Below are 26,786 nucleotides of genomic sequence, written 5' to 3'. Positions count from 1 at the left end.
CAGAGGTAGTAATGTAACGATGTAACGCCGGAGCTCCATGAGCTATCTCCATGGTGTTAAAAGGTCAAGACTCAAGTGGGTTTGTTAGAGCAGCGGGCCTAAGTGTTATGCTACTTTATCGATTCTACCAATCAGAAGAGTCCACGATAGGTTGAGAGATATCTTGACTATCTCACTCACCCAATACGCACACGTATCTAACGCCTTGCTGTCCTGACACAACAAACTTAAATCTTGACAGCATAAGTCGTCAATAATGGCCGAACCGAGCGATAACGCTGAGCAAAACGGGCCAAAAATCTCTGCTTGCGCCAATGATTGTCTTGAGTCTTTCCAAAAATGCCTCTTTTCCGCGGCTTCGATTCACCCTCGGGAATTATCGATGGTAGAGGACCAGCTTGCAAGATTCTCAAGCTGGGCAAATGGCATAGGCGTTTTTGCCCCAGGCTCAGCATCCATGGACCATCGGTTGAGATATGCCCCTGACGTTACAGGTGTTGTTATTGGCCTGCTGGAATCACTGAACTATCGATGCCAAAGTTGTAGGAAAAGCCGAATTGGCCTTTTAATATAGAAACTAATTGCTGGCAGTGTTCAAAATCTTGATTTCCATGATAGAGTCTTCAAATCAAGACAATGCAAACCAAGGTTTCCAGAAGGGGCTCGTGGACGCAGCGTCAGAGATCAGCAGACTCAACAAGATTTCTAATACAATCCGTCGGGCAAGCAAAGATACTCAAGCTCTCAAAGCAAGTAGCTTTCAGATCAAAGACGATGAAGGAAATGATGTGGAGGACATACTACGGGAACACTTCAAACACCATATTTGTGACAAATTCCCCGGCTTAGGCGAAGTTCTTCAGGATAGACTGGCTCAGACAATGCTTCTTCGGAGGAAACGCATCTTATACAGAAGGTATCGCCAGGGAAGCACAACAATAAAGTCGCAGAAACCAGAAGCCGAGAAACCAGTCGAGCTACCAAATGCCCAGTCAGCTGCATCGTCCAAGCACTCCAAGACGCAGAAGAATAAGCCCAAGGAGCATAACACGAGGTCGAGAAGAGCCTTGGCAACACCTTCCCAAGTCAAAAGTGCAACAACTCTGGTGCCAGTAAATTTTCAGAAAGCAGCTGCAAATCCTTCAGTTGTATCAGCAAGCAGGACAGTTGCTCTTGGTTCACATGAAGCTCTAATATTCCCCCCTAGCCCAGGATTGGCCCTCAAAAAGCGCTATGAGCAACTGAAAAAACAGATGAATTTTACAGAACATGGGGCAAGCTCACTTTCAGAAGGCTTCTCGGAAAAAGAACTGGTGGGTCTTATAGATATTACCTGTCCGTATTGTCTTCATGTTCTTCCAGCTCAACAAGTCTTTGACGATCGAGAGTGGCAGTAAGTCTTTTTACGTTGGAATCATCATGGGGATTCGCTGTCTTACCAAATTCCTAGGAACCATGTGATCAACGACTTGGATGCCTATATATGTCTTTTTGAAGATTGCGATGAGCCAGATGTGCTACACAGCCATAGTGACGAGTGGCTAAGTCACCTGCAGCAACATCGTCGGTTCTGGCGTTGCGCTTCTCATCGGGACCTTGACCCGTTTACATCCAGTGCCGAGTATATTGCTCACATGCGAGATGTTCACAACAGCAAGCTCAACGACAATCAGCTCCGGATCATGGCAAATAGAAACAGTCGTAAGATACCAAAGATATTCCCATCATGCCCTCTCTGTGGCCAGGATGAAGATGAGGTCGATGGGCGTCTTGAGGACCACCTGGCCGGACATTTGCGCTCCCTTGCCCTCAAGTCACTACCCAGCTACGAAGGCGAAATTCCAGAAGATATCACGAGCGACAACGATAGCATTGATATATCGCGGCCTCAGAGTAGAAGCACAATTCGGGACATGAGGCAAGCGGAAGACGCGCTATCGATGGATATGCTATGCTCTGGTGAATTTTGGGAGCTCTGGAATCCAGACGTGCCCCAAGATGTTGGAGTAAATTTCATGGGAGACGCTCATACTGAACTTGAAAGAGCCACCCTATTTTTCGACACTTATTCTTACAAAGGTTACACTAGCAGTCCCGAGAGTGATCCTATTCTCCAGTCTATGCTGAGCCAAAAACGTACTTCTCTTGATTTTCGGGAACGAGTGACGGACGAACTTAACAAGGGCGATACACAAGCTTCCGGTCCTCGCTTTCATTCTTTTGAGGTTGGTACCTCACTTAGAGTTATTCACAAAAGCAAAAGGTCCCAGAAGGGAACGCAGACTCAACTGAATACAATAATCGATGATGGAGAAGTTGTTTCACAACATGGAGGCGTCTTGTCAGAGAGGAATGGTTACCTCGTCGTTACTATCAACTATTTGCAGTGTTCAGAACCTGGCAAACTAATCTGCGAAGCAAGATACGGAGGCAATGTCTCAAAATTCGCATTTCGCGCCAAGCGGCGAGTTTCGTGAGTTAACAGTTTGCGGAAGCATATATCCCCTATATCAACAGACGCTAATACAATCCTTCAGTGATAAAACAATGGTCCTAGACGTCCCGTATGACATACCGAAGTCATTTGTACTATCAATATTTTCAGAGACCGGAAAAATAGGACGTGGTCAAACGGTAACCTTCCTTAGCGTAGAGCTAGACGTCTCATGGATTGTATCGACAAATTTCCTCCACGGCACTGTTCACAAGTTTTACAAACGAGAATCTGACGGTACAAATAAATTACGAATTGGAGAGATTTCCTTCGACATTTCATGGCAGCTTACGGATCCACGAGCGTCTGAGACACAAGACCATGATCATGGGGAATTGGCTGAACTGTCAGAGACAAATCACATCTCTCCTAGTAGTCAAGTGCCTCGGGTATCCCAAGCCCTCGACGATGATCAAGAAAGTTCAGAGGATGAGCGAGGTGCAGGACAAAGACCCACCGTGAAAGAGAGAACACCTATTATCGGAGGCCCATCACGAGAACGAGTTGGTCGAAGATCGGACAGAATCTCTGCGCGTTACATTCGCCCACGTAATCCATCGGTAGAAACCGAGGACGAAGAAGCTCGAAAGGAACGTCTCAGCTACCAATTGCCCACTCAAGATGTCGCTTCGAGGTGGCCGATGCCGCCTCCCTCTGCATCGCCTCTTTTTACACAGCGGAAAGAAAAGCCAGAGTCTGATCCATTGCCACGGAGGAAGAAAGGGCATACCAAGAGAGATAAGAAGGAATGGGAGTCTGATTGAGATACTTATGCTAGCTCCCGAAAGACAGGCAGTCCTAAGTGACACTCTTTCTCCATGATCTCTGAGCTCTGAGCCACGATGCAACGGTTATAGGTAAAGCCTTATGTAAGTTAAGGCCACAGCGGGTTGTATGGACTTGGACGAACCCATCGATATCTTGGCAAGATAGATCCAGTCAGCGTATCAAGAATAACACCTTGTATTTATTAAACTTTGAGGCAGTGTGAAACATCGCCTGCGATACATGATGAGGTGGTTAAATAAGATTCACATCGGAACTTTGATTGCATACGTAGCTCGTATATATGGTTCTCATTCCGATAAGGTTTTGTGAACGAATGTTACTTCGTGAATCCTACGTTACTTCAGGTCGGATCTTGTCACCGACTGCATGCCTGTTCTCCCAAACCTTGCTGCTATTTTCATTCGTTCAAAACTAACAAGAAACCAAGTAGACTTTCACTATAACCACTAATCTTCGTTGTGATCAAGAGTTCACTCTGACTAAACTCAACCCATTCTTGTGGTTTAGATTATGAAGGTTTCGTCGCAAAGTTAAGATTCCCAAAAGAGATAAATCGAGTCAACGTGAGGCTGATTCGGCCTCAAAAAGCTTAATCACACGCTCAATAAAAAGGCGCTTGATCCTGTCTTGTCACAATTCTTTTCCTCGACCTGTCAATATCACCACCGCCAGAAGAACCCCCAGTGTCTGCCCAAGAACAATACCAAACATGGACTGCTTTTCTAAACTCCCTGCTGAGCTCAGGATCCGAATCTTTTCTCAGTTCTCGTCCACAACTACAATTTTTCGCCTCATCCAAGCATCTCCAATCATGCTTTTTCAGTACAGGGCATCTAAAACAACTATAAGACGGCATTATGTTGTCAACCTACTGAATGGAGATCGATATGAACAGCTCCTACAAGACGCCTTGTGCCTGCTTTATCTGGAACTGGCCGATAATCGACCTGACAATCACGTCATGAGATATATCATTATGCAGTGGTCCTCAAAGGCGTTACCCAATCCTTTTGAAAAAAAGGATCAAGCTACCATTGATGACCTCTATAAACTGTTCTCCCATATGAGTATGTTTGTGGAAGACTTCATCAGCAAGGCCACTTCCTCAAACCCACCTCAAGCCTACCTTTGCCTTCCTCAAATCGAGATTCCAAGCAGAGGGCTCTACTACAACCAACACAGCTTTTGTCCAGAGCACGTCACTTTAGATGAGCTCACTTCATCAGAATGTCAGCTTCTTGCATGGGCATTTATCAGATATGACATGCTCTGCAAAATTGATGGACATAAGGCGGCATTGCTGTTAGACGACGGGGAATATAGTGCTATTACCAAAAAGGTACTTTACGAGCTCTCTAACTACGAGCAAGAGGCAATTTGTTGCGTTTTTGAGTATATCAAGGCAGTCCACGGGGCTCTTTATACAGTATCTACACGCTGCTCGACAAGACATGCTTCCAGTGCTTTACGAGACAATTCCGCCGACCCGGTACGCCTGCTGTACCCGGATAATCTTTATTTCAACCCAATAGCAGCCCGGAAGGATATGAAGCTGCCACAACAATGTATTCCTGCATTGTTAGGATATGTTTATGATTTGTCAGACCTCGGCTTTGATCTACTCAGAAATCTAGTACTCTTTGCAAACAAGACACAGCCCGAAGATATGCGAAGCTGGTTGTATACGATACTTTCCGATTGGAGGAGGTCGCAGCATCCGTCCCCTCGCAATCATGGCTTTCCCCTTATCAGAAGGCTTTCGATAGACTTAAACAGCTGTCTAGATGGCTCGCTGAGATCTTCCTTAGTGCAGAGATTGTCTCTTACTCACTCATTGGATACCGTCCCTCCATTCAGCATTCTACCCTCGATCTTGCAACGCAGCATATTTAGACAACGAGCGTGGGTTTTTCTGGATGATACGCGACTTTGCCAGAAGGGTCTTGACCACTTCCCGACAATCGAAGAGCTTGATAAGCAACAAACCACTGCGTATGGAGTCGAATACGTGCCTGGAGTCGAAGAGGGACAACGACTGCGCCTGTTACAACTTTACCAGTATCGAAGAGAAGCGGGCATCAAGGACACTCAAAACGAACGACAGGAGTATATTTTTAGAGAGAATGATGAAGCTTCCATTCCTCGCTTCTTTGATCAAACGGGCAATAGAGATGTGACAACATTTTGGCGACACATCCGAAACTAGTGACAGAGGGAAGGGGCATAGATTCTGACAAGGGTATCGGGTTTACACATTTCAGAGCACTCTTCATTGCGGTATATAATGTCTGAGGCTTTGGTCCCGTTTCATGATTTAATCTTATTATCGTCAGACGTGGCTGTACTGTTTTATGTCTTTCGTTTGAGTCGCTCTCTGGAATTTCTCCGTTGTATGGATATTTGCCGTTACATGCTCAAGAACATTCGCCATAGTCCCCCTGTTCATGAGCTATATAATACCTCAACACGACAAATATCCGATCATGCCTTATATACAGATCCGTCTTTAATTTTCATTGATATATAGTCACCTTTGGTAAACCTGAGTTGAAGATTCTAAGTATTATGATACCCAACGAAATGGTTTATTCAACAATCCTAGTCTTAAGATGCCTAAGCTAAACTGCAGCTATATAGCCAAATGCCAATTGAAAGGTTTTATGAACGTGAGATGTTATATTCGACTCCTCTTTGAGTGAAACGAAAAAAAGAATAATACGTGACTTGGCGAATCTGTGAATCTGGCCTGTCGCCGTACTCTTTGCCCAGCTCAATTGCATGGGTAGTTGGCCGACTTAGGCTTTCCATTAGTAAAGGAGAACCAATTCGAAAAGGCTTCGGATGCTGTGCAGACCGGCAACATGACGACTCCTGGGGCTGTAACGTTGTACTCGGAGACTAGATCCATACCGTCAACTGTGTTGGAAGGATCAAGCATAGACCATCCGTTAGCATTCCCGTTACCGGCAAAGCTGTTGACGGCTCTGTTACCAGGTGTCAGTGCGTGATTCAACATAAACCTCAAGGTTTGGGGTATGGGTTCTGCTTACCCGTTCACGATATCTTCCTTGGTCAAACCACCAAAGGCTGTTTCTGATCCTGTCAGGTCATCGAGTCCTGGAAGGCTACTGAAAAGGTTATCGGTGCATCCGGGATTGAAGCTTCCATGGGACTCGTCGCAGGTTCGAGCTTCGCCAGTGCATCCGATCAAGTAGTACATCTTAAAATCGACGCAGACACCAGATGAATCGTAGCTCTTGGAGCTCATGTGCTTCACATCAGGCTTGTCTCCGCAGCCTTGCTCTGAATCGATGACACTAGAAGCGAGGTTAGTGAAAGGCCAGAATACAGCAGAGCGACAACGTACACTGGACCAAGTTCGGAAGATGACAGCTGCCAAGCGATTGGAACCAGTTCCGCGAAGAGCGCTTTTGAGACAAGTGCTTGAATCGCATCAACACCAAGATCTTGATGCTTCGTTTCGAGCATCTGGCCGTCCGTAATGGTCTTGAAGAGTAAATTTGTATTTTCCTTCGAACCGTTGAAAAGTTGCTCATTCATCGAGACGATCTCAGCTTGCCAGATTGTAACAATGGCTTTCAAAGAGCATTTCATCAGTAAAGCATGAGGAGAAGAAGCACATGGGCTACCTACCATTGAGCCTAGTCGAGATGGAGTTCTCGGCACTAAGGGCGCTGTCACTGTAAGGCTTAAGTCAATTTGTCTTTGAAGTGCTCTTAGTAAATGAAATCACTTACTCTTTTAGGGTGTCTTTAGCAATAGTAATGCTGTTTGCTACCATTGGGTTCACCCAATCCTTTACAGTAGCCAATGTGTTGGGATTGGCTTTGAAGTAAGGCATGCCCTTGAGAGCTACATCTGGTTAGCCCATCATAATGTCACTCATGTAATCTACCAGTACTAACCTGAGTTCCACATCGGGGATACCGCAAGAGAAAATCCAAGACCAATGATGTCGAGAAGAAGCTTCACGGAGAAATCGCTTGACTTTATGGGCGCGAAGGTGCTAGAGACCTCTCCAACTTGAGCATTGATGTCGTTCTGAGCCCTGTCAAGTGCGTCCCAAAAGTTGAAGTGAACCTGTTGAGTGATCAGCTTAAGCTCTTATAGTGGTGACGACCAATGAAGTGTGCATACGCGGTAGATGGATTCCATGGAGTTGATGGCAAAGTAGGCTCCCGGATACGTGACGTCGTTGCATTGCACCACATTGGAGCCGCAGGGGTTGTCGTTCTCGATGGTACCGCAGTCGATACCCTCTGGGCCGTGGAAAAGGTTGCTGAACTACCAAAGAGTGTTAGTCATGTATCCCGGTTAGGTCGGAATGGAGACTATGAACCTGCTCTGTAAAGTTCAGGCCGCCAGGGAACGGGTTAGCATTCCACTGATCAACACCCCACGTCCAAGCCTGGTCTGCATACACAGAGTCCCAGCGAAACTTTGCATCTTTGGAAGCATCAGTAACTCCGGGGTTAGTACAGGTAACATGGGTGAAGTCATCGCCCGCCGCGTTGTTACCACCGTCACCACTGGCATGACAAATACCGTAGCCACAAACACTATGGTCCATACCAGGCCACTGATTGCAAACTGGGTCCACATTACCCTTTTTCAAGGGTAAGACTTGGTAATTGCCATTGTAGATGTAATTGGGGCAGCCATCGCTAACGCACATTCCTCCGGTAGCAGTATAAATAACGTTGCCGCTCGGGTCCTTGACGGTGATCCGCTGAGCGCCGGTTTGAACCTCTCTAGCGCCATAGCCGTAGTTCATACCAGGATTCAGAGGGGCTGTGTGCTCGGTGCTTCCAGAAACCGTTACCTTGTACCCAGATCCGTAGGAGGGATTGAGGATGATAGCGTAGTAGAGATAGTTGACGTCATCATCCCAGCCATCGGGTTTGTTGTAGTAGGCATCGTTACCCTCGTATGGACATTTCACATCCGAAAGCTCGGTTCGATACCATGCAGCACCGACGAGAACATCCCCGTTCATTGGTGTCATCTGAGAAGCTGATTGACCAGTCTTGTAAGCATTAACGAAAGACGAGACAAGAGGTTGCCAGCCTGTATGATCCCAAGTCTCCTGGTTGGCATAGAAGTATGGTTCAGTGTCGTTGTTCTGCTCAGTCCATAGGTTTCCGATATAGTGTGCCTCAGGACCATCGTTCCACGTCTGAAACTGAACATAGTCGGGCTGGGGATCCATGTTGAGGATGTTGATCATACGTTTTGGCAGGTTCAGGTCTCCTTGGCGATAAACGTGCGCGCCGTAAGCATTCTTGTACTGCAGTGGACTAAGGCCCATCATATACAGTTTGTCATGCTTATGGGCCCCGGATAGAACGGGAACATCGATTGATACGTCTCCTGCATACTTGCCGCCGAAGCCTTTGCGTTCAGGCCAGGCAGACTCCCAACTGAAGATCCCGTCAGTAATCGGGCCCCAGTATGACCACCATTCATCGGCTGAGTCATAGTATCCTTCAGTTTCGTCAAAGTCGGGCATGAAGAACATGTCGTTTGCGAGTCCTTTCTTCCAGTCAATCCAAGTATCGTTGTGAAAACCACCAGAAGAGAACGCGCTGATCAGAGGACGGCCTTTGACTTGATAGTAGGCCGAACTTCCTTTATAGGAGTCCCAGATCCACTGGTAGTCAGATGGTCCATGGCACTGAGACTGTTAGCCAACATCGACGATAAGTCAGAAAAGTCGGTTCTCATACCGACTTGGCGCCATGGTAGCAGGCATCACCAGAAGCGTAGACATCCATGGAGATGTACAGCTTGAAACCGACGGACTCGGCATACGGAAAGAGGTAGCTGAGAGCCTGAGAGACATAGTCACGAGTAGCGTCACCAATGTTCAATGCGAAGCCGTCTAGGCCCATAGACTTGGCATTGTCGATATCTTTATGCGCATGCTCCTGGGTCACAGTTCCGACCTGGTACGAGGCATAATCATTAGCAATAGAGCACGAAAGGTAGATGAGTGGGAAAGGAACTTACCATGTAATGAGCAAATACTGCTTTGGCACTGGCAACTCTGGCGAGAGTGCTAGAGATGGCCAACAACCTGACTAGTCCCTTCATCATGAACGCGATGAGAGCAAATTGAAATGCAGCTTTGGGGTGTCTATACAAAGCCACACATTGGCATCATACGGCATGTATTTATTTCCAATTGCTTTCTGTTGCCGTCTTCTCACATCTGAGGAAGTGCGATTTACTAGCGGAATGGGCCGAATGATGTTACATCGAGAACATCGGAAATGACGGAGGCTGCTAAAGCCGATGCATGTGTTCCTGTAGGAGCTGTCATGATAACTCGCCATTGCCCAACGCGGCATTTCAAATAGACTCACCTGTATGTTTCACTGATTTAAGCTTTCGGTTAGGTATTAAAGAGGTTGCTCGGTGGGCGAAGGATTGCTCTACCCTCAGAATCGTATAGCTTCAAACGCTATGGTGCCATTGAAAGTGCCCACCACGGTTATCTCGGCATTCTAAGCGAGAAAGTCAACCTTTCGATATGTGACAGTTTGAATCCTTGAGATTGGATGAATCCTTCAATCACCGACAGGGGAAAAACGTTGTCCTACTATGATCCCCATCCAATAGGACGAGATATGAGAGATAGAAATTAGCTGCGGTAAGCAATGCCGAGATTCTAGGGTCACATAGCGACTAAAGCAAATACCACGATGCGTTGGCAGATCGCCGGAACTTAAACTTCCAATGATATAGTGCCTTCTTAGATTTAAGTCTATCTCCATAACAAGCGCTTGACGTAAAAGAAACGCAACATTATAACCAGCCTACACAGAACCAAAAACCACCCTATCAAGCCCGAAATCAGTTGTGTCTATTCCATCGTATGCACCTCGGGAATTGCGGTCCAGCGAGCACCATACCTACTCTTGCTGCGCCAATGGGGTCCAAACCAGTAGAGAACAAAGGGAAATGGAGTCATGACACCAGAGATTATGCCAAAGAGGCTGAAAGTCCAGGTTCCACCCAGGTTGGTAAGCATGTCGAGGATAAAGACTGGCACAATCCCTGCGCAGACCAATCGAAAGCATGCCGCAGTGGTGAGTGCAGAAAGAGTTCCAGCTGGCGGATATGCATCAAACAGATAGGAAATGAACGAGATGAGAACCATCGCATTGCCCCAGACATAGACTGCTGTGCCAGAAATTGGAGCAAGGTAGTGAATGCTGGGAGTTGCAGTAAACGCAACCCAGAACAGAGAACCAGCTACCAAGAACGCTCCGAACATGGCTGGGACAAGACGCTTCTCAATATCTTCCATGTTTCGCTTAGCTCGACTGGAGAGTAGAGCCTCAATCAAGGAGGAGGTAAGAAGTGCTAGTATCACTCCAACAATAGCGGAGACGAATGCCAGTCCAGATTGTCTAACTCCAAAGCCATACGTGGCGCCCAATGCAGCCGGTACAGAAATGAACCACTGGAATACAACTGCAAAGTTAAGGCCAAGGTAGAGAGAGATCACGATGACGAGGGGTTCTGTGAAGAGCATTTTGACTGGTGTAAGGACGGTGATATGGGTCATTTCAGAAAATGTCACACCGCTTTGAGCGCATGGCAATCTGATGCCGCTCTTGTTGTAGCGAATGCGGGTTCGTAGGATCTCTCGGCCGTATGTTTCAGGCATGAAGGAGCCAAATGCAAGGGCTGCAGTGGCGAAGATGAGAGTGACCCATGAGAGCCAGGCAGGCCCTTTGGCTGCGAAGACAAAGCCGCCGATAATAGGGCCTGCAGTCACAAATGTCAGCTTTCTGTCTAGACTCAAGAGAAAACTCAGAACATACCGGCAGCAGCTCCAAGATAAGAAGCAAGAGTCAAGAAAGAATAATATGTCACCGTCTTGTTGGCAGGCCAGACATCAGCAAAAGTGCCTTCGATCAAGACAACGCAGGGACCACCAAAAAGTCCAGCCAGGAACCGAAAAGCCAACAATGTCGAAATGTTGGTTGCAAGACCGATCACGATCACACAGAGGCAGAAGAGCGGGAAGCTGGTGAAGTAGATGGGTCGTCGGCCGTATCGCTCAGAGAGATGCGGAGTGTAGATGGGTGCGAAAAATACGCCAAAGAATGGCATTGTAAAGCCGAGGACAGCCACGCGCTGTGAGACACCAAATGCCTCTGGGATGGCGCTGATGGCTGCTGTGTAAGTGGTTGTTCCGTACATGCTACTCAAGTCAATATCAATGGGCCATTCCATGGCATGGGTAACTTACATTACAAACACAAAAAAGAATGAACAAGCCGATACGTAGGCCTTCTTGAGAATTGACCAACTCATGGGACTATCGGGATCAGTGGGTGACAGGTTATGTCCTCCAGATCCGGCATTAGTCCTGATACACGGCTCATGTTCATCGTCAGGTGTGTGTCGGCCGTCCATGTTTTCTGTATGTGACGCTGCGTCGAAGGCCGACATATTGGGCGTTGGTACAAAGCTTGTCATATTGGGAGTCATGTCATGCGTTGCTGTATGGTGTGCTGCGTCCATGTTGTTCGTATTGGAGATAGATGTTGGAAAGAATCTAATTGAATCGGACTGGGTTGAAGTATGAGAGTGGTGTTGTTTGATGGAATGAGAAAACAGATGCCAAGGTCAATCACTTATATGCACCATTACCTCGGACCCCAATATTGATCCTCTCATCAACTCTTCCCGGAGAAATGCGCCAAAGCTTACATCGCCCTTTCGAGAGGCGGAGCGACGCCATCTTCATCAGCCTTTTGAGAAAAACAGAATGAAGTTGTCAAATGTCGATCACAGCCTAGGCTCAAACCGAATAAGAATTCATTTTCGCCAATATTTTATCGAAGCTTTGGCCGCCAGCTAATCAGAATTACTGAATGCAGTAAAGCTGTTGACCTTGGTTCCCGTAGGGCTGAAAAGCTTAGCGCTGACAGTGAGGCTTGTTCTGATTGCTTGTTTCGAGTTTCATAATCAAGATTGCCTAATCGAGTAAACTGCTCAATAGTACAGGGGATCTTCAGCGCCTGGAGGATCAACAAGTGAACGAAAAATCGTATTTGGCAAACATTCAGCGGATCATGACGAGTTTGATACTAATAATTGCCTTCTTGATCAAACAGAAATTAACTTCAAGGACAGCCGCGTGCAGCCCGGGCTTCTTTCGCGACTGATGGCTACCCGCTGTTGACGATGATCTACAGCGCCAAGTACCTGGAGTCACTCCGCTCACTCCTAACCAGCTAGCGGGTCCTAGCACTCCAGTTGATGGACGCAAATATCACAATTAATTATCGAAGAAGGCCATTCACTCGAAGCTTGTGCAATTAGAGGCACATTTATATAATTTAATGCAGCGGGTATTAATGCTAACGCTACTGAATTGAAATAACTACATGTTATTTGTTGTATGCCCATTAACATCCCCAAGTCCCAAGCTCCAACAAGTCATCATGCAAAGTAGGCGGAGAAAGCGAGCAGACTCAAGATAGCCACAACCATGGCGGGTTGACCAGTGGGACAACCCGATACGCCGTTCATTTCATCCTTCTTCATATCCGCCTCGTCGGTCGAATTCATAGAGCCGCCATCAGATGTCAATTTTGCCTGACCAAAGTTGGCGGCAAACTTCTCACACCAGAGACCAACGTAAGAGAAGTCTTTCGCAGTATGGCCAGCATCAAGCTCAACCATAATATCCATCTTGGACGAGGTATCGCTGATGCGCTCTTTGTTGATACGGAAGCCGGATGAGAGGTCTTCAGTCTTGGATCCCCACCAGTAGAGAGCAGGTGCGGATGCGTCTTTGAGTTCGTAGTCGGTGATCTTGAGTTCAGTGTTGCTGACAACCTCAACTGTACCGCCAAGTCCAGCATCCAGCGAGGATAGGGCACCAGAGTCGCCCATCTTTGCGGCCATGGCAGCGGATGCGAAGAGAAGAGCGGCGAGCTTGAAAGCCATTGTGGAAAGAATAGATGTATAAAATTGAGGTTTGAGGTAAATGCTGACTTTGCAGAAAGGTTGCAGTAGATGGAGGTAGATTGTAATCCGAGCTTGATTGCTGATGGAGCTGGTTTCATTGCACTGTCTCAATCTTCTTATACTGCCGTACTGTTTCACCTCGATTCTATAAGAGGCAATTTAGATGATACAGCAAATAAACCCCAGAGACAATTATCCGCCTCAGAGTTTGGGGCTAAATGTTTCACAGCAGGGCTTTGCCTAATTTTACCGTAAAATTAAGCTTGTTTCCATCCGCATTGCCCAAAAAGGAAATTCTGATTAGCAATGGTGGTCAACCCAGCCAGCGCCCGCACCTCCAAGCATAGCCTTGACGCCACGTCAGGGATAGCATCAGAACATTTGATCAATCAACACTGTTTCTCATTTACCGTGCTGAAATGTTAATTTCTCAGCCCCAGTTCTAGCATTTATTTTTTTTGGAATCAAGTCAACCACAGGATTTGAACGGTAAGTTTGATCAGTCATCAGTTGCAGCAGTATCTATGCACTGCCGCCATGCTTTTAACAATATAGCTTGTTTTCAAGTATTTAGTGGTTGTCTTCTCCATATCCATTTGCAATATTGAACCATCACTTATTCCCCTTGTCTTATGCCTTTTGATTATTCTTGCCATTCGAAAATGACTGATCCTGTGATCATCGATCGCTACACTGCTGCAAGAGTTTACTTTGGCAGCGTTGTTGGCTTAATATCCTTGGAATCTCTCACTCCCTTCAGTATCTACACCTTCCAAAGATACAATAAGTGTGAGAGCTTTGTTTCTCCATGCTTATGCTTTGCTAATTCATCCAGATCGGCGACAGGATCGAAATGTGTTGCACTGGAGTATTACTGTCTGGCTTCACAAACTACACAGCTTCCCGCTTTCTCTTCCATGCTTAGACTGGCACGTTACCGATGTTGCTCGCTTCACAACTTTTCTCGCCCTTAACTTGGTCTTCAGCGTACAATCCAACGAGTTCACGGCCGATTACACCCTGTACGGCTGGCTAGCAATTGCCAATGCTGGTCTCGCACTGTTGATGGCATCCCGAAACAATCTGTTCGCATCCCTTCTGCGTATTCCCAACCCAGTCCTCCTTCAGTACCATCGCTGGATTGGCCTTGCAACAGTTGCTCATGCAACAGCCCATGTATCGTTCAATATCCAGCATTACATCGAGACAAAACAGGTCACCAACAGCTTCGGAAACCATCGGATCCAGGTGGGCTTGATGGCCTGGATCGCTCTCGTCATGCTCTTCCTTACGGCCCTGCCAATCGTGCGACGCCGCTTTTTCGAGGTCTTCTACTACACTCACGCTCTGTTCCTCATTTTCGTCGTCGGGGCTTTGATCCATGCCTCGCATGGGCCGGAATTCATGCTCCCAGGGCTTTTGCTCTGGGGCATAGATCGAGCAATCCGATTGGCGTACAATTTTCGCAACATCCAAGTGCAGAGTGTTGAGGCATTTGAAGGCGACGTAACAAAGTTCAAGGTCAAGGGTCTGAGGACTCGTACTCCCGGACAGGTTGTCTGGCTTCAAATCCCAAGGGTGTCCTTTGTGAACTGGCATCCATTCACTGTCGCCAGTGCACCGAATGATCCCGAGAAGACTACGACAATCGCCGTCCGAGGTCTTGGGGGCTTCACTAAAGCTGTACAGTATGCTGACTGCAACAGCGATGTTAATCAGCATGGTTGTGCTTCCTTGGACTCGAACAGCATCATTGCTCATCCGCTCAAGATGCGTCTTGACGGCCCATACGGTGTTGGGTCAGTATCCTGGGGCTTGCTGCCGGTGACGGTCCTCATCGCCGGTGGCATTGGAATTACGCCAGGTATCAGCATTGCGTCTCATATCATCAGAAAAGCAGCTATTAATGTAGGCAGTCATTCTATGTCTCACATTCATCTTCTCTGGGTCGTCAGAGATGCTCAGCATATCCAGTGGTTCGCAGATGAACTTACTGAACTTGTTAAGGAATGTGCAAATCCAGATTCGCCAGCAACGCTAGACATATCTATCTTTGTCACTGATGGAGCGCACAGCGCGGTTCACATGAGCGAGCCATCTCACGAAATGCAGGGCATGAGCTCTCCGCCACCTTGGTCTATCCATTTGGGGCGACCAGATCTAAAGCAGTGGTTCGGGCAGCTCAAGTCTAAGCGTCTTGGTATGGATACAGCCGTGAACTTGTGTGGACCAAGAAAACTTCTCAAGCAAGCTAGAGCGGCTGCATGTGATGTTTCTGACAGAGAAGGGTTTTTCTCTTTACAGGAGGAAGTGTTTGAGCTATAGACTGTTGTTCATGTTCTCTGTTTACCTAAATGCTCAATTGATCACTGCACCCAAATGATTAAAGCTCTTCTTAGGCAATCCTCATCATAAAGTCATCAATTCTCATCCTAAACTTATGGAAAATATGTCTAAACTGGAGCCATTCTTCCAGCCGCACTGTACTCACTGAGGTTTGCGACGCGACCAATCAGATCACATCTAGTAAGGCCCATTTCTTTATCTTATCTCACTCCTTTTTTCATACACCTGAAGTGGTAGGTACGAGACAAAACGGCCGCCGAAGCCTCAACACCAACGCCACACGGAATCCGCCAGCAAAAGCATATCACGATGGTTACAGAAATGGCAAAAAGAACATTCGGAAGGCGATGGGATTGCTCCCGCCAGGGCTTGAACCTGAGACCTTCGCATTACCGGATACTCGGGATTGAAGTATTAGTACGACGCTCTAACCAACTGAGCTACGGAAGCCGTCCGAATGCGTTGGAAGCCGACGTGCTCATCCCGGCTCAGGATTCTCAAACAGAGCGAAGTGACCACTTTCTCAGTGGCTTCGTATATATTTAGGCTGCCTGAACCCGATCACAGGCTCTTTGTGGTAGTGTTGTGGCTATATTGGTGCAATTCTATCAGGTTCTCTGAGACTTACACGAAGATGGCACCATTCGAGTTCCGCAGATGGAGTCAAGGATATCCCAGCCTACATACAAAAAATTGGTTCAGCGAGCCCGTCAGCTCAGACACCTCGAGCATTTCCTCCTACTGCCCATCCAAAACCAAGAGGCTCTGAACAGCCACTCTTCTGAACCCATGTGCCCATAACTTCTCTCGTCCACGATGAAAAGGAAACTCCGCCGCAACCATGACACTTATATCCTCTGGCTGTAGGCCAACCTTGACCAACAACTCGAGCACCGCCACGAGCGTTTCTCCAGTTGCGAGAACATCGTCGACTATAACCACTGAATCGCCTTTGCTAACTACATTGGCATCCACCTCAAATCTGCCCTTATCCGACGCGTTGAGTATGCGAGATGAGATGTGCGACATACGTCTCTGAACAGAAACCGTGGGTGGGGGAAATTTATTACCCTTTACGATGAGAACCAAAGGAATCTCTATTTGCATAGCCAACGGAGAGGCTAAGACGTAGCCACTGGTTTCGCTAGTGACTACAGCATCCACCTTTTTCCAGTCACCTGAGAAGTGACTCTTCAGGAGCGAGGTGCACAGCGCGAGTCCTCCCTTCTGTTGGGCGATATTCAGGACATAGCGAAAGTCGATGTCTTTTCCTGGAAAATTCGGCGCTGTTGACACCATGCCAGCCAGATTCTGAAACTCTTCACTCAAAAGGGAACAAGACTTCGGTTGGCAAATGACATGACAGTTTCATCTCCATTCTCTTCGTTGTCAAGGTTGAAGTTTGGTAAGTGAATGCCGTCCGCATACATGTACTCTTCGCAGTATGTTGTTTCGAATTTACTATCGTCTCCCCATCTTCGCAAGTTTCGCGTGGCCTCGCTCGCCTGGACCCGAACGTCGATCAGCCTAGCATCATGAATAAGGTGTGATAACGTTGCAACAGAAGCCATCTCTGTCAGACCAGTGATGAACAGCACATCCGAGGCATTTTCTTTCAACATTTCAAGAAAGTGGTTCTCTGCCACAAAAGAATCTGTCTTCAGTTGGTTCTTGTAGAAAACATTGATAGACTTCCGGTGTTGCTCTTTGTAGGGACGATCAGGATCAGCGCCTGTTTCGGCTGCGTATTTTCTCTTGGTGACCTTGCTGATGCTGACCACCCGACTACTGTATCCGTGTACTTTGAAGACGGCAGACCAGATATTAGCACAGTAGTCCTTCCCAGCACCGTGCTCGCTGGTGACAAGAATGACGAGCTTCTGTGGCAGGCCGATGAGTGTTAGAGGGCAAGTGTAAGCGAGGATGTTCTTTGGGTCCAATTCTTTCTTGAGCCTGACCAGTCGTCGGCGATTGGGACCAAAAGCTTTGGTTGCCAAATTACTATCTCGGGGATCAGGTCCAAGATCTGCACCATAGACCCCTTTGCTCATTGGCAGGAGCTCGTTGACAACCCGATATACCCAGTGAATAACAGCATTAGAAATACGTGTTCCATCATATTCTCTGGGCCAAACACCAGTAAAGACGCAAGCCAAATCCCAGTCTATGCAACCAAAAGCAGTATCTTCGGGAGCGGTATTCCTGACGGCTTTGCCACCATGCGCAAGGTGGAAATAGCAGTAGGGCGTAGGACCATCCTTCGTGGCAGGTATCAAGACCTTGATGGCACCTGTGTTGGCCATGTCCTTGAGAAAAACACATCGTTTGAAGGCAGAGGTCTTGCCGCCCCCGTGTCCTCCATGCATCTTGGATATGTACATCTCCTTGTCGAATAGCTCAATAGCGTCCACAGTCTCCAGAAGCAGTCCTTTAGAGCTGTCGTGTGAGACACCCTTCAAGGAACATAAGAAAGTGGTCATTCCACAACGCATCTGTCCACCTTCGTAGTCTGACGATATACCGTGAGGATACTGGCTGGATACATCGCGACTCGCATTTGCCAGTGTCTCTTCGGCGTTATGGTCGTTTGGCTGACCGTAATTACGCACTGAGAACGTTTGAGATGTGCAAGACTTGAAAGTAACGCTGATGACAATACCGAAGTTTGTTCCGGCTCCCTTCAAAGCCCACAATAGTTCCTCATCATGTTCGTGGCGAATAGCATTCGGTGGTCGATGTTGTGTTCAGGAACGTGACCGATGCAGAGAACTTGGCCGCTGATCGCATCAACCATGACGGCACCGACGATAGCGTCGCACGCGAGACCATAGTGTCTGGCCAGATGGCCAATACCGCCTTGGAGCCAAAACCCTGCACCAACACTCGGTCGAGAGCCTAAGGTCACTGTCACACCTGCAGGCATGGTCTCTTTTATGATGTCCCCCGTCTAACATCCAGCTTCGGCGACGACCCAACAGTCTGTGTCTGCATTTTGAGGTGTGTTGACGACGTAGACTTTGTCGAAGGCACCCATCTCAACGGAAACAACATTAGGCCAAAGGCAATGATCACTGTGGCCACCGCCCAAGATCGCCAAGCTAGTTTTGTTTGCCAGTGCCAATCGAACACATGATTGAACCTGGCTGATGTCCAGCGCGTCGCGGCCCGCCAGCTCACGGCAGATTGTCCGCCACTTGGCCTGACGGATCTTATATAATTTTCCGTCCGTCAAACTGTATCTGGCGATGAAGCGAGCGAAACTGTCGATGGCTTCATCGTCGTCTTTGATGGCTATGGCGCGGGTTAGGGAAGGCCAGCGAACGGTGACAGACCAGGTTGTCTAGAATGAGAGAACCGCCGCGGTGAGAGATGATGACCATACCGCCAAGTGGGTCTTTTGACAGCATCGTGAGAGTATGTCTGATACTCTTTTCCTCTCGTTTCATTCCACATAAGCTATGGCAGAAGAGAATGTCATCGTAATTCTGACCCTTGCAGCTCTCTGGTGTGAAGGGTGTCGGGCGAACGAGTAAATGTTTCAAAGAGGGAAGTGGTCTCTCGTCCTCCATAGGAGATAGCCATCTTGTGAGACTTTGAGTGTATTGAAAAGAGGGCTCCAATGCGACGTATTTCGTGATCCTCTTCCTCAGAATGGCCGGCAGGTGCCCTAGAACATTTTCCGGGCCTGGGCCAATCTCCACGACTGAGATCTCATCTCGTGCTGAGAGGGAGGCTATCAGTTCAGACAGTTGAGGAATAATGAAAGTCTTTTGGTACGTCTGCTCGCCGGAGGCCTGGGAAAAGAGGCTGAGACCATCGTCGTACTCTTCGTCGTTCAATGGTTTTCGGGGTGCTTCATCGCTAACCTTTTTGAGGGCTTTCTTGAGAGCGTTGAGAGTTGCCATCTCAAGAAAGTTTTGATGGTTTTGATGGAAGAGGGTTGAGTCTCGACTTCAACAGATTGACAGATGATGATGGGAAGAAGTTCCCTTCTAGGCATTATATATTTATCATAATGTTCAAAACGAACGTCACTTTATGCACAAATTGATGTCTCATGATGTTCTTTTGTTTGTCTTCATTTATTGAGTCTGTTTTGGTAAACCAATCTCATTGACACTATGGCAAACGCAGGGAGTTTTCTGGTTGTGAATACAAAAATAAACAAGGCGCATTGTTACGTCTGAGTGCAGTGCCTGGCAGTATCCTTTGAGTAACAAGCAAACAGTAGGACACGTCCTTTGAGACAAAAACAAAAGGATGACAACGCAAAAAGATAACATGCACGAGTTTTCACTGAGTCACATGAATACAATCAACTACTTTGTCATAATGGGAAAATGTCAAAAAAAGAAAGCCTCGCAAACGCTCGCAATCGAATTTATATAGGAACAGCCCGATGCGGGGGTCGAACCCGCAACCTTGAGATCGCGTACTCGTAAGAGTCTCACGCTCTACCGATTGAGCTAACCGGGCGTGGCTCTTATTGGATGAGAGACGGCGCACTACTTCGGTTTGTGGAGGTTGCATAACCGTGTACCGAGTTGTGCATATTTATGCAAGGTGGCCACTGCATAAGCTCTTGAACACTGCACAAGTCTGAGGCTTCACTGCAGGACCAAGAGCAACTCAAGCTTGTGCCGAAATCAGAGTTTGCGTGCGCAGTCAAACAGCATGAATGGCAATGTGACGCTCCAGGTAAAGGCGACATCTTTTGAAGGGCTGTTCTTTGTGAATGTTGGCTTGCTCACGGCACAGTACAAGACGTGAGTCTCGGAGCACTATGATAACAATGCGGGGGAGAAGTTGGGCAGGGCAATCATGACACGTACGCCATCTGTTGTCGCGCTCGCGTCGCGTCTCCAACACCTTTGGTCTAGTGAGCTATTTTTAGCTTACTCGTTTGGTTGACATCAAAGCCAGGTAGAATAATCACATGTAGCACATGAGTTGAGAAACTCACCAAACAGAGCTGTCACTAAGCAATCAAACTGACCAAAGAGTACCTACTTTGTTTGAGTTATACATGGCGTTATAAAAGTCATTTTTCTCATCAGGTACATCCCCTAACGGTTCCTGTTAGCGAACGATAAGCCAGGGTGCAGGTCAAAATACATCTCTAGGGTAGTGCAATGCGTTGGTCTTGCACTACGAAGAACGTCATTTCTACCCTTATCCTATCTTATCTTATCTTATCACGTTCTATCTTAGCATGCTTTTCTGCAATTGGCATTGCTGGTTTGTGACCTCCACTACGAGCTTTGGAGTCAAACCCATGCCTTCTTTGTTCCGATTTCGCGTCCTTTGATGACTTGTATCTACCAAAAACATATAATTGCTGTGACACACCGCTACCAGAAACCTCATCAGGAAGGCGTTTGTTCTTTCAACCCAGCAGGTCCTTTAGAAATTCCGTCACCAGTTCTTCTCTCCAAATAGTATAGTGCGTCTCCCCCGGATACTCCTTGTAGACCGCCTTTGGTAGCCTCCCTGCCATGTATCGTCCCATTTCTGGTGAAGTATTCTCGTCTGCAGACCCATACCACAATCTGATACCCTCGTAGTCGATGTCTTCCACGTTGAAACCCCAAGGTTCAGTGTTGAGCTTCATCTCCCGGCCATGGCCCACCCCTCCTTGGGCATAGACTTGTCTGAAAACTCTGATAGCAGACTGGAAGGCGTTTGGTTTCTCTAGAACTTCTCGATCTTTTGGTTCGAAAACCTTGATCTGTTCTCTCCAGACTGCCTCCATTTTGGTCGGGTCGGGATCTTGTGCTGCAGCGAGAAAGATGCCTTCCATGTACTTTACGAAGTCTTCGTTCTGGTCTTTCCATACCATAATGAGTTTCTGAATGAGCTCACTCTGACCAGCCTGACCAGCTTCCCAGGGCCCGACACCAGCGCATATACTGACCATTAGAAGTTCCTCTCTAGGCAATGCTTGTGCGCATGCAAGAGTATAGCCAGTACCTCCACTCGTTCCAATAATGCGATAGTTGGGAAGCTCGAGATGCTGAATCAAAGTTCTCAGATCGGCTGGATAGTCCAAGACTCTACGGTGCGGATAAAATGTGGAATTCCCAATACCCGGACGATCTGGGGCAATCCAGCGGACGCCAAGCCGTTTCGCGAGAGGGTCTTCGAACCCAGAGAGCGTGACTCCCGAATCCGGTGTTCCATGGATGTAAATTACTGGAGTTCCCGTAGGATCACCGAACTCATGATAGCCGAGACGCCTACCGTCGGGGAGGTCGATAACCTGGCCTACTGCTGTCGACATGAGCCTGCATCGCGTGGTCGATATTCTGGGTACCCACTTTGCGGTTGAGGGAACGGGTTTACTGACGACGCGCTTGATCGCGACCGAGAATAACTGGTAGGAATGTGTTCGCGATAAAAATGTATCCATCGCCTCGGTGTTGAAGAATCTGCGATCCGGCCAACTTGGGCGAGCTCATACTTTTTATTGGACAAGATCGACACACGGCGGTAATGCTGACCCGACATATTTCGCGATTTATTATCGTGAGGCGTACATTACCCATTCAAGTTTGCTTGACTTCCTGAGTGAGCAGTTATAGCCAATGCTAACTAAGTGTCGCCCAGTTCACGGGATCTCAATGTGGTGTTTTGAAAATATCGTCGTTTGAGTTCTGCTGATCACTTGACAACCGAACGGGATTCCGTGTCTGTGGATCTTGACGAGGTTGCAAGTGCTGATTACCGCCAAGACCGCAGCCTTCGAGGCTGAGCAAGTATGTTTCAGGAAATTACATAATGATATTCATTTTAGACTGAGGGTATTCACACTGATGGGTTGCCCTCGCAGTCTCCTCATTGTCTCAGTGATGAAAGGATGCACTAAAATCTTATGCCTGGCAGCACTGTGATCCTTGCGATCTGGCGATTACTACGTATATGATGAAACAGTCGCCTACTGACTCAGCCTCTCGGGCTCCTCAATTTTTGATTTCATAATTGCGAATTCTGGCGTACAGACCCAAGGTTTTTGGCTATGGGTACCCTTTTCCGCGATGCGATAATGAGCCAGCTCATGCTTGGACTTACACCCAAATTGACAGACTGGCCCTGACTTGACTATTGCCAAGTGACAAGATCAGCGGTTGATGACTAAATGATCAGCTTTATGAGTCCTGCCTCTCCTCTTTCGTGCAAACCCGAGATCCCGAATGTGGAACTACGATGCCCCAAGGATCAAGCTTTGACCAACGTGCTCTCCAAGCCGGAAATCATGAACCTGCTGTAGTGTTCATGCTTTCGATAGAGAAATGACGGGACGAGATGTTTGGCTTGGTGAAGCGAGTAACAATGTGATGTGACCTTTGTGGGGGAGTGAGTTGCTTGAAGAATATATAATCTTGGAGCCCATCAAGACTTGAGCTATTGACAATCCACAAAGCTTTCGAGCCAATTTCAGCATCTCCTACGACGCAGCCTCGCTCCTGCCCACAATGAAATTCCCAATCGCCAATTCGCTTGCCATCCTTGCTGCTGTCTCCAAGGTTTCAGCATGGGGCAGTAGGTCTTCGCCGTCCCTTATACTCTGCTCTCGCTAATCTCTCAGTAACCTTTTACAATAACGTTGATAATTGCGACGTGAACGATGAAACCGAGTATCAAATCCTTGAAGGCAACCAAGGCGACTGTTATACCTTCGGTTCAAGCATGCCCGGCGTAAGCTGCGGCCACTACATCCGAGGCGGTGTCGAGAACAAGGGCTGCTCCGGAATGTTCAAGGCTACATCGGTTTGGACGAAAGAAAACTCCAATTGCAAGTTCTATGCATACACCGACTGCAGAGACTACGGCACCCAGAGGGAGAATGGAGAGTGTCTTAACACAAGAGAGTTGCTTGTCTTCAACCCTGATGTTGATTCATGGGAATACATTGCGTCTTTTAGATGCGCAAGTCAAGTTCAAAGATTGGGGACAAATATCTTGCTGACATGACATCGCGATAACAGAAAAACGCTGAGTAAGACGCTCAATGGAGGGATTTATCCAGGCTTCCGGGACCAATCGAATAGTGACATCAGAATCGGTCATGATGTATCCTAGCATCAGCCAAGTTTACTGAACGGACTTGAGAAAGTTGCAATAAAATGGAACCTGCGGCTCATCATGGACGAAAACAATGTACCAAGAAAGTGGATAACATGAAAATAATTTATAAAGCTAAAAAGCGGATGGTAGCACTATCATACTGATCTGATACTCGATCTGAGTAACTTATAAGCCCCCAAAAGAACAGCTGAGAGTCAGTTCAAGCCATTTATCGAGAAGCAATATCCTTCTTCAAGACCTCAACATCGAAGTGCGAAAGCACAGTAGACAGCAAGTTGCTCTTGTCAGACGTTCCCATCTTCTCTAGATGCTTATCGCGACTTACGACACCCATGACAGCGTGCCAGTTGGAGATATTTACATCCATATAGGGAGGGAGTCCGACGAAGGGGTTCCCAGGCTCGGCCTTCTCCAGAATATCTCTGGCATGCTTCAGCTCAGGAACCAGAGTGATATTGGAGCCCATCCAGGAGTGAAGTCCATGGACGACACTCTCAAGGGCACCAACGACCCAAGCATGGTGGGGGCTTGAGGCTTCACCGGCGATAATGACATCGCCAGATGGCTGGATCACTCTGTTCCACATGGAGCTGAACTGCTGGGGCCTGAAGAACGCGAAAGCTCCGGCAGTGTTGGCATCCTCAGTCCAACTATAGGCGTGATGGTCGACATAGCTCTTTCTGATGATCTTGTACAGATCCTGTTCACTAATCTGACTGTTTCTATGCAAGATAGCTAGATCACGGAGCAGAAGTTCTTTAAGCACTTGCTCATCAGCGACCTTCTGCTTATGGTCTTTGTTTGTCGACATGAGACATCCAAGGCGATCAGAGTCCTGCTGCCAAGTGTACGAGCACAGAAGAACAGCTGTCTTGGACTTGTCGTCGTAGATGTTGTAAGAAGGATAGACACAAGTTCGAAGTGCGAGGTCGGAGTGACCTAGACCTGCTTCACGAATGTTGAAATCCTTGAGATCGTGGATCCACCATGCATGGTCAAACTTGATGGCGACTTTGCAGGATTGACCATAGCCCAAAGAGCGGATGGCTTGCTTGACGGGATATCTTAGACCAGCTTGACGAGTGTCCATACGGCCAAGACATCCGAGCGTAGTAGTGGCCATGACGGCGTCGTATGAGCGAATCTCAAGCCTTTTCCCAGCCTCAATCCGGAGCTCCACTTTCATCTTGTCAAGGGCGCGAATAGCAGCGACTGGGTTGTGATAATTGGGTTTGCGAGCAATTCTCTCTTCCATCTTCTTGGCGAGCTGTTGGGCGCCGCCGAGCACACAGAACCACTTGGTGTCAGGGCTGAACTCAAAGTCAAGGGACTCAAGAACAGTCTCACTGTGAGCTTGGTCATACCAATCCGTTCCTCTGCTAGGCCGTTAACATCAAACCGGAATCATGGTCATGGCGACTTACCCGTTGAAGGTCTCGAGCCACTCGATGGTCTCATAGTTATAAGGAGGTGGAGGGATGTCCTTGGGGAGTTTCACATTCGGGTTTGCACTGGATGGATCAGCTTTTGAGGGAAACAAGCAGCATCAGAAAGTACTCACGTGCCCAAGAATTGTCGAGTACTGTATGTATCGTATTCCATCATCATCTTCCAGCCTTTGTCACCAGGAGGAGTCTGCTCAGCATCTTCTTTCAGAGCCTGACGAAGTGTCTCAATGTTGGCCTTTACAACCTCATCTGGCCCGACTTTGAGAAGCCTGGGAAATAGTTAGAATTGATTTCGATACCTAACTAGTCATGACTCATGTGACAACTTACTCAGGGTCGATGCTTTTATCAGTATCAACTTGAAACGGGTCAACAGTGCCAGCAGATGTCTGAACACTCTGATAAGAAGCGCCCCAAATGGTGATGTCGTTATAGCACCAAGGGTTTGTGTTGGAAGGGCTAGGTGCCATGTAGTATGGAATGAGAGAACCATCCGGCGCGCTGGGGTTCGTCTTTAGGTCTGTCTTTTCCATGCCAAGCCTTCCAAAGAGCTCGAATGTGCTGACCAGCATAAGCTATCAAGTGGCATCTAGCAGAAGGGACTGACTTACCGCTTCATGACTGGGTTGTCGGGAAATCGCATTGCGCCAACATCATAGTAGTCATGAGTATCGCGTTGACCACCGAAATTGTAAGTAAACAGGCGACCTCCAACTCGATCTGGCCCAGCCGCCTCGTGGATATCATACTCAAAAGCGAGAGGGATTGAACCCTTCTTCAGTTCACTATTAAGATAGTCCAAGACCATACCCGTGAACAAGCCAGCTGCTCCAGCACCAATGACACCGATCTTGATGACCCGAGGCTTTTGAGCTCCATGATCATGGGGAGCAGAGGACTTTTGAGGAGCAGGGGCACGAGGGAGCTCAGAGGCCTTGGGAATAAGAGGAAGAGAACCTAACTCGGATTTATCATTGCTGTGTTCGAGAATGGCGTTCCAATCTTGTCGAATGGCTCTGTTGATATGCTGGCGAGCCCATTGGTTTCTGATGGACAAGTCTGAGTTCAGATCAAGGACAGACATGATGATAATTGCAGACTATAAGATTTTTTTGAGGTAATAGTTTGAAGGAAGTCTGCACTGAAAACATGAAAAGAACTATGGAGGCCTGAGGAACCTGAGATATATAGCATGACCAGGAGGAGGGAATTGTGATTCAAACCCCATTTCAATCTCTATGCATCAACCGCCTCCATTCCTGGAAGCTCAGCTGTCCACGCAATGATGTCTACGGATGTGTCTACAAATGGGGAGATTTTAATGACACAGAATCACCTACGGGGTGCAACCATCACATGCTGTGCCGTATTCAGCTTGACGCAGAAAAGCAATACTGCAACGCTGACAACAGCACAAGAAGGCAACCAGTACGTGATCCTCCAATAACTTTTGAGCGGTCGGAAATTTTAGTAGAAACGGAACCTAATTTCTAAGCCGCAGCTCCGTAGTTCAATGCAATATATCCCATAGAGTTCAAGTCTGACTGCTTTCTTTAGATGAAGTCCCGTCCGGGGTCAGGAATGTGACAGCCTGCCCGTGTTGGAGCAAC

At 47.6% G+C, this 26,786-nt stretch overlaps 9 protein-coding genes and 2 non-coding genes across 11 annotated transcripts; 4 read left to right on the top strand and 7 right to left on the bottom strand.

Moving 5' to 3' along the window:
- Nucleotides 1-177: 177 nt before the first annotated feature.
- FOBCDRAFT_323755 (uncharacterized protein) lies at nt 178-3,449 on the top strand. The gene is made up of 4 exons (XM_054707170.2): nt 178-542; nt 592-1,393; nt 1,451-2,473; nt 2,538-3,449. Exons 1-4 carry the CDS (start codon nt 257-259, stop codon nt 3,256-3,258), a joined length of 2,832 nt encoding a protein of 943 aa, XP_054563145.1. The 5' UTR covers nt 178-256; the 3' UTR covers nt 3,259-3,449.
- Nucleotides 3,450-3,992: 543 nt separating this feature from the next.
- Nucleotides 3,993-5,489, top strand: FOBCDRAFT_244460 (uncharacterized protein; the record flags this gene model as incomplete). Its single annotated transcript, XM_054707169.2, has 3 exons — nt 3,993-4,622; nt 4,745-4,772; nt 4,816-5,489. 3 exons carry the CDS (start codon nt 3,993-3,995, stop codon nt 5,487-5,489), a joined length of 1,332 nt encoding a protein of 443 aa, XP_054563144.2.
- A 564-nt stretch (nt 5,490-6,053) lies between these two features.
- Nucleotides 6,054-11,842, bottom strand: FOBCDRAFT_253610 (glycosyl hydrolase family 71-domain-containing protein; the record flags this gene model as incomplete). The annotated part of the gene is made up of 13 exons (XM_059611055.1): nt 6,054-6,267; nt 6,334-6,600; nt 6,651-6,879; nt 6,938-6,984; nt 7,042-7,156; nt 7,187-7,310; nt 7,442-7,588; nt 7,644-8,984; nt 9,031-9,249; nt 9,314-9,440; nt 10,219-11,080; nt 11,137-11,519; nt 11,568-11,842. The coding sequence occupies 13 exons, from the start codon at nt 11,840-11,842 to the stop codon at nt 6,054-6,056; spliced, it is 4,350 nt and encodes a 1,449-aa protein (XP_059467964.1).
- A 790-nt stretch (nt 11,843-12,632) lies between these two features.
- FOBCDRAFT_232712 (uncharacterized protein) lies at nt 12,633-13,368 on the bottom strand. Its single transcript, XM_031191585.3, has one exon. The coding sequence runs from the start codon at nt 13,274-13,276 to the stop codon at nt 12,767-12,769; it is 510 nt and encodes a 169-aa protein (XP_031032816.2). The 5' UTR covers nt 13,277-13,368; the 3' UTR covers nt 12,633-12,766.
- A 591-nt stretch (nt 13,369-13,959) lies between these two features.
- Nucleotides 13,960-15,622, top strand: FOBCDRAFT_280454 (ferric reductase NAD binding domain-containing protein; the record flags this gene model as incomplete). The annotated part of the gene is made up of 2 exons (XM_031191584.2): nt 13,960-14,086; nt 14,133-15,622. 2 exons carry the CDS (start codon nt 13,960-13,962, stop codon nt 15,620-15,622), a joined length of 1,617 nt encoding a protein of 538 aa, XP_031032815.2.
- Nucleotides 15,623-15,997: 375 nt separating this feature from the next.
- Nucleotides 15,998-16,093, bottom strand: FOBCDRAFT_t208. Its single transcript has one exon. It is a non-coding gene; the product is annotated as a tRNA-Ile (tRNA).
- Nucleotides 16,094-16,232: 139 nt separating this feature from the next.
- FOBCDRAFT_253608 (uncharacterized protein) lies at nt 16,233-19,548 on the bottom strand (the record flags this gene model as incomplete). Its single annotated transcript, XM_059611054.1, has 8 exons — nt 16,233-16,954; nt 17,155-17,444; nt 17,646-17,807; nt 17,898-18,251; nt 18,335-18,556; nt 18,596-18,782; nt 18,878-18,934; nt 19,021-19,548. The coding sequence occupies 8 exons, from the start codon at nt 19,546-19,548 to the stop codon at nt 16,382-16,384; spliced, it is 2,373 nt and encodes a 790-aa protein (XP_059466024.1). The 3' UTR covers nt 16,233-16,381.
- A 488-nt stretch (nt 19,549-20,036) lies between these two features.
- On the bottom strand, nt 20,037-20,119 carry FOBCDRAFT_t207. Its single transcript has one exon. It is a non-coding gene; the product is annotated as a tRNA-Lys (tRNA).
- Nucleotides 20,120-20,929: 810 nt separating this feature from the next.
- FOBCDRAFT_264906 (Alpha/Beta hydrolase protein) lies at nt 20,930-22,052 on the bottom strand (the record flags this gene model as incomplete). Its single annotated transcript, XM_031191580.3, has 1 exon — nt 20,930-22,052. The coding sequence occupies one exon, from the start codon at nt 22,050-22,052 to the stop codon at nt 21,030-21,032; it is 1,023 nt and encodes a 340-aa protein (XP_031032811.3). The 3' UTR covers nt 20,930-21,029.
- Nucleotides 22,053-23,115: 1,063 nt separating this feature from the next.
- FOBCDRAFT_280450 (uncharacterized protein) lies at nt 23,116-23,614 on the top strand (the record flags this gene model as incomplete). The annotated part of the gene is made up of 2 exons (XM_031191578.3): nt 23,116-23,182; nt 23,229-23,614. 2 exons carry the CDS (start codon nt 23,116-23,118, stop codon nt 23,612-23,614), a joined length of 453 nt encoding a protein of 150 aa, XP_031032809.3.
- A 322-nt stretch (nt 23,615-23,936) lies between these two features.
- On the bottom strand, nt 23,937-26,260 carry FOBCDRAFT_280449 (uncharacterized protein; the record flags this gene model as incomplete). Its single annotated transcript, XM_059611580.1, has 5 exons — nt 23,937-25,104; nt 25,153-25,239; nt 25,290-25,445; nt 25,507-25,737; nt 25,788-26,260. 5 exons carry the CDS (start codon nt 26,258-26,260, stop codon nt 23,937-23,939), a joined length of 2,115 nt encoding a protein of 704 aa, XP_059466023.1.
- Nucleotides 26,261-26,786: the final 526 nt, after the last annotated feature.

This window comes from Fusarium oxysporum, chromosome X (genome assembly GCF_013085055.1).
Source record: "Fusarium oxysporum Fo47 chromosome X, complete sequence".
Taxonomy (NCBI): domain Eukaryota; kingdom Fungi; phylum Ascomycota; class Sordariomycetes; order Hypocreales; family Nectriaceae; genus Fusarium; species Fusarium oxysporum.
The sequence above is the reverse complement of the archived record's forward strand: the minus strand, read 5'-3'. Positions and strand labels throughout refer to the sequence as shown.

Excerpts from the sequence above, each read along its gene's own strand:
- FOBCDRAFT_323755 (XM_054707170.2), top strand. The coding sequence starts at position 257 with ATGGCCGAACCGAGCGATAACGCTGAGCAAAACGGGCCAAAAATCTCT. Across the intron at positions 543-591 it reads GAACTATCGATGCCAAAGTT|TGTTCAAAATCTTGATTTCC; the intron begins GTAGGAAAAGCC and ends AATTGCTGGCAG. Across the intron at positions 1,394-1,450 it reads TTTGACGATCGAGAGTGGCA|GAACCATGTGATCAACGACT; the intron begins GTAAGTCTTTTT and ends CCAAATTCCTAG.
- FOBCDRAFT_232712 (XM_031191585.3), bottom strand. The coding sequence starts at position 13,276 with ATGGCTTTCAAGCTCGCCGCTCTTCTCTTCGCATCCGCTGCCATGGCC.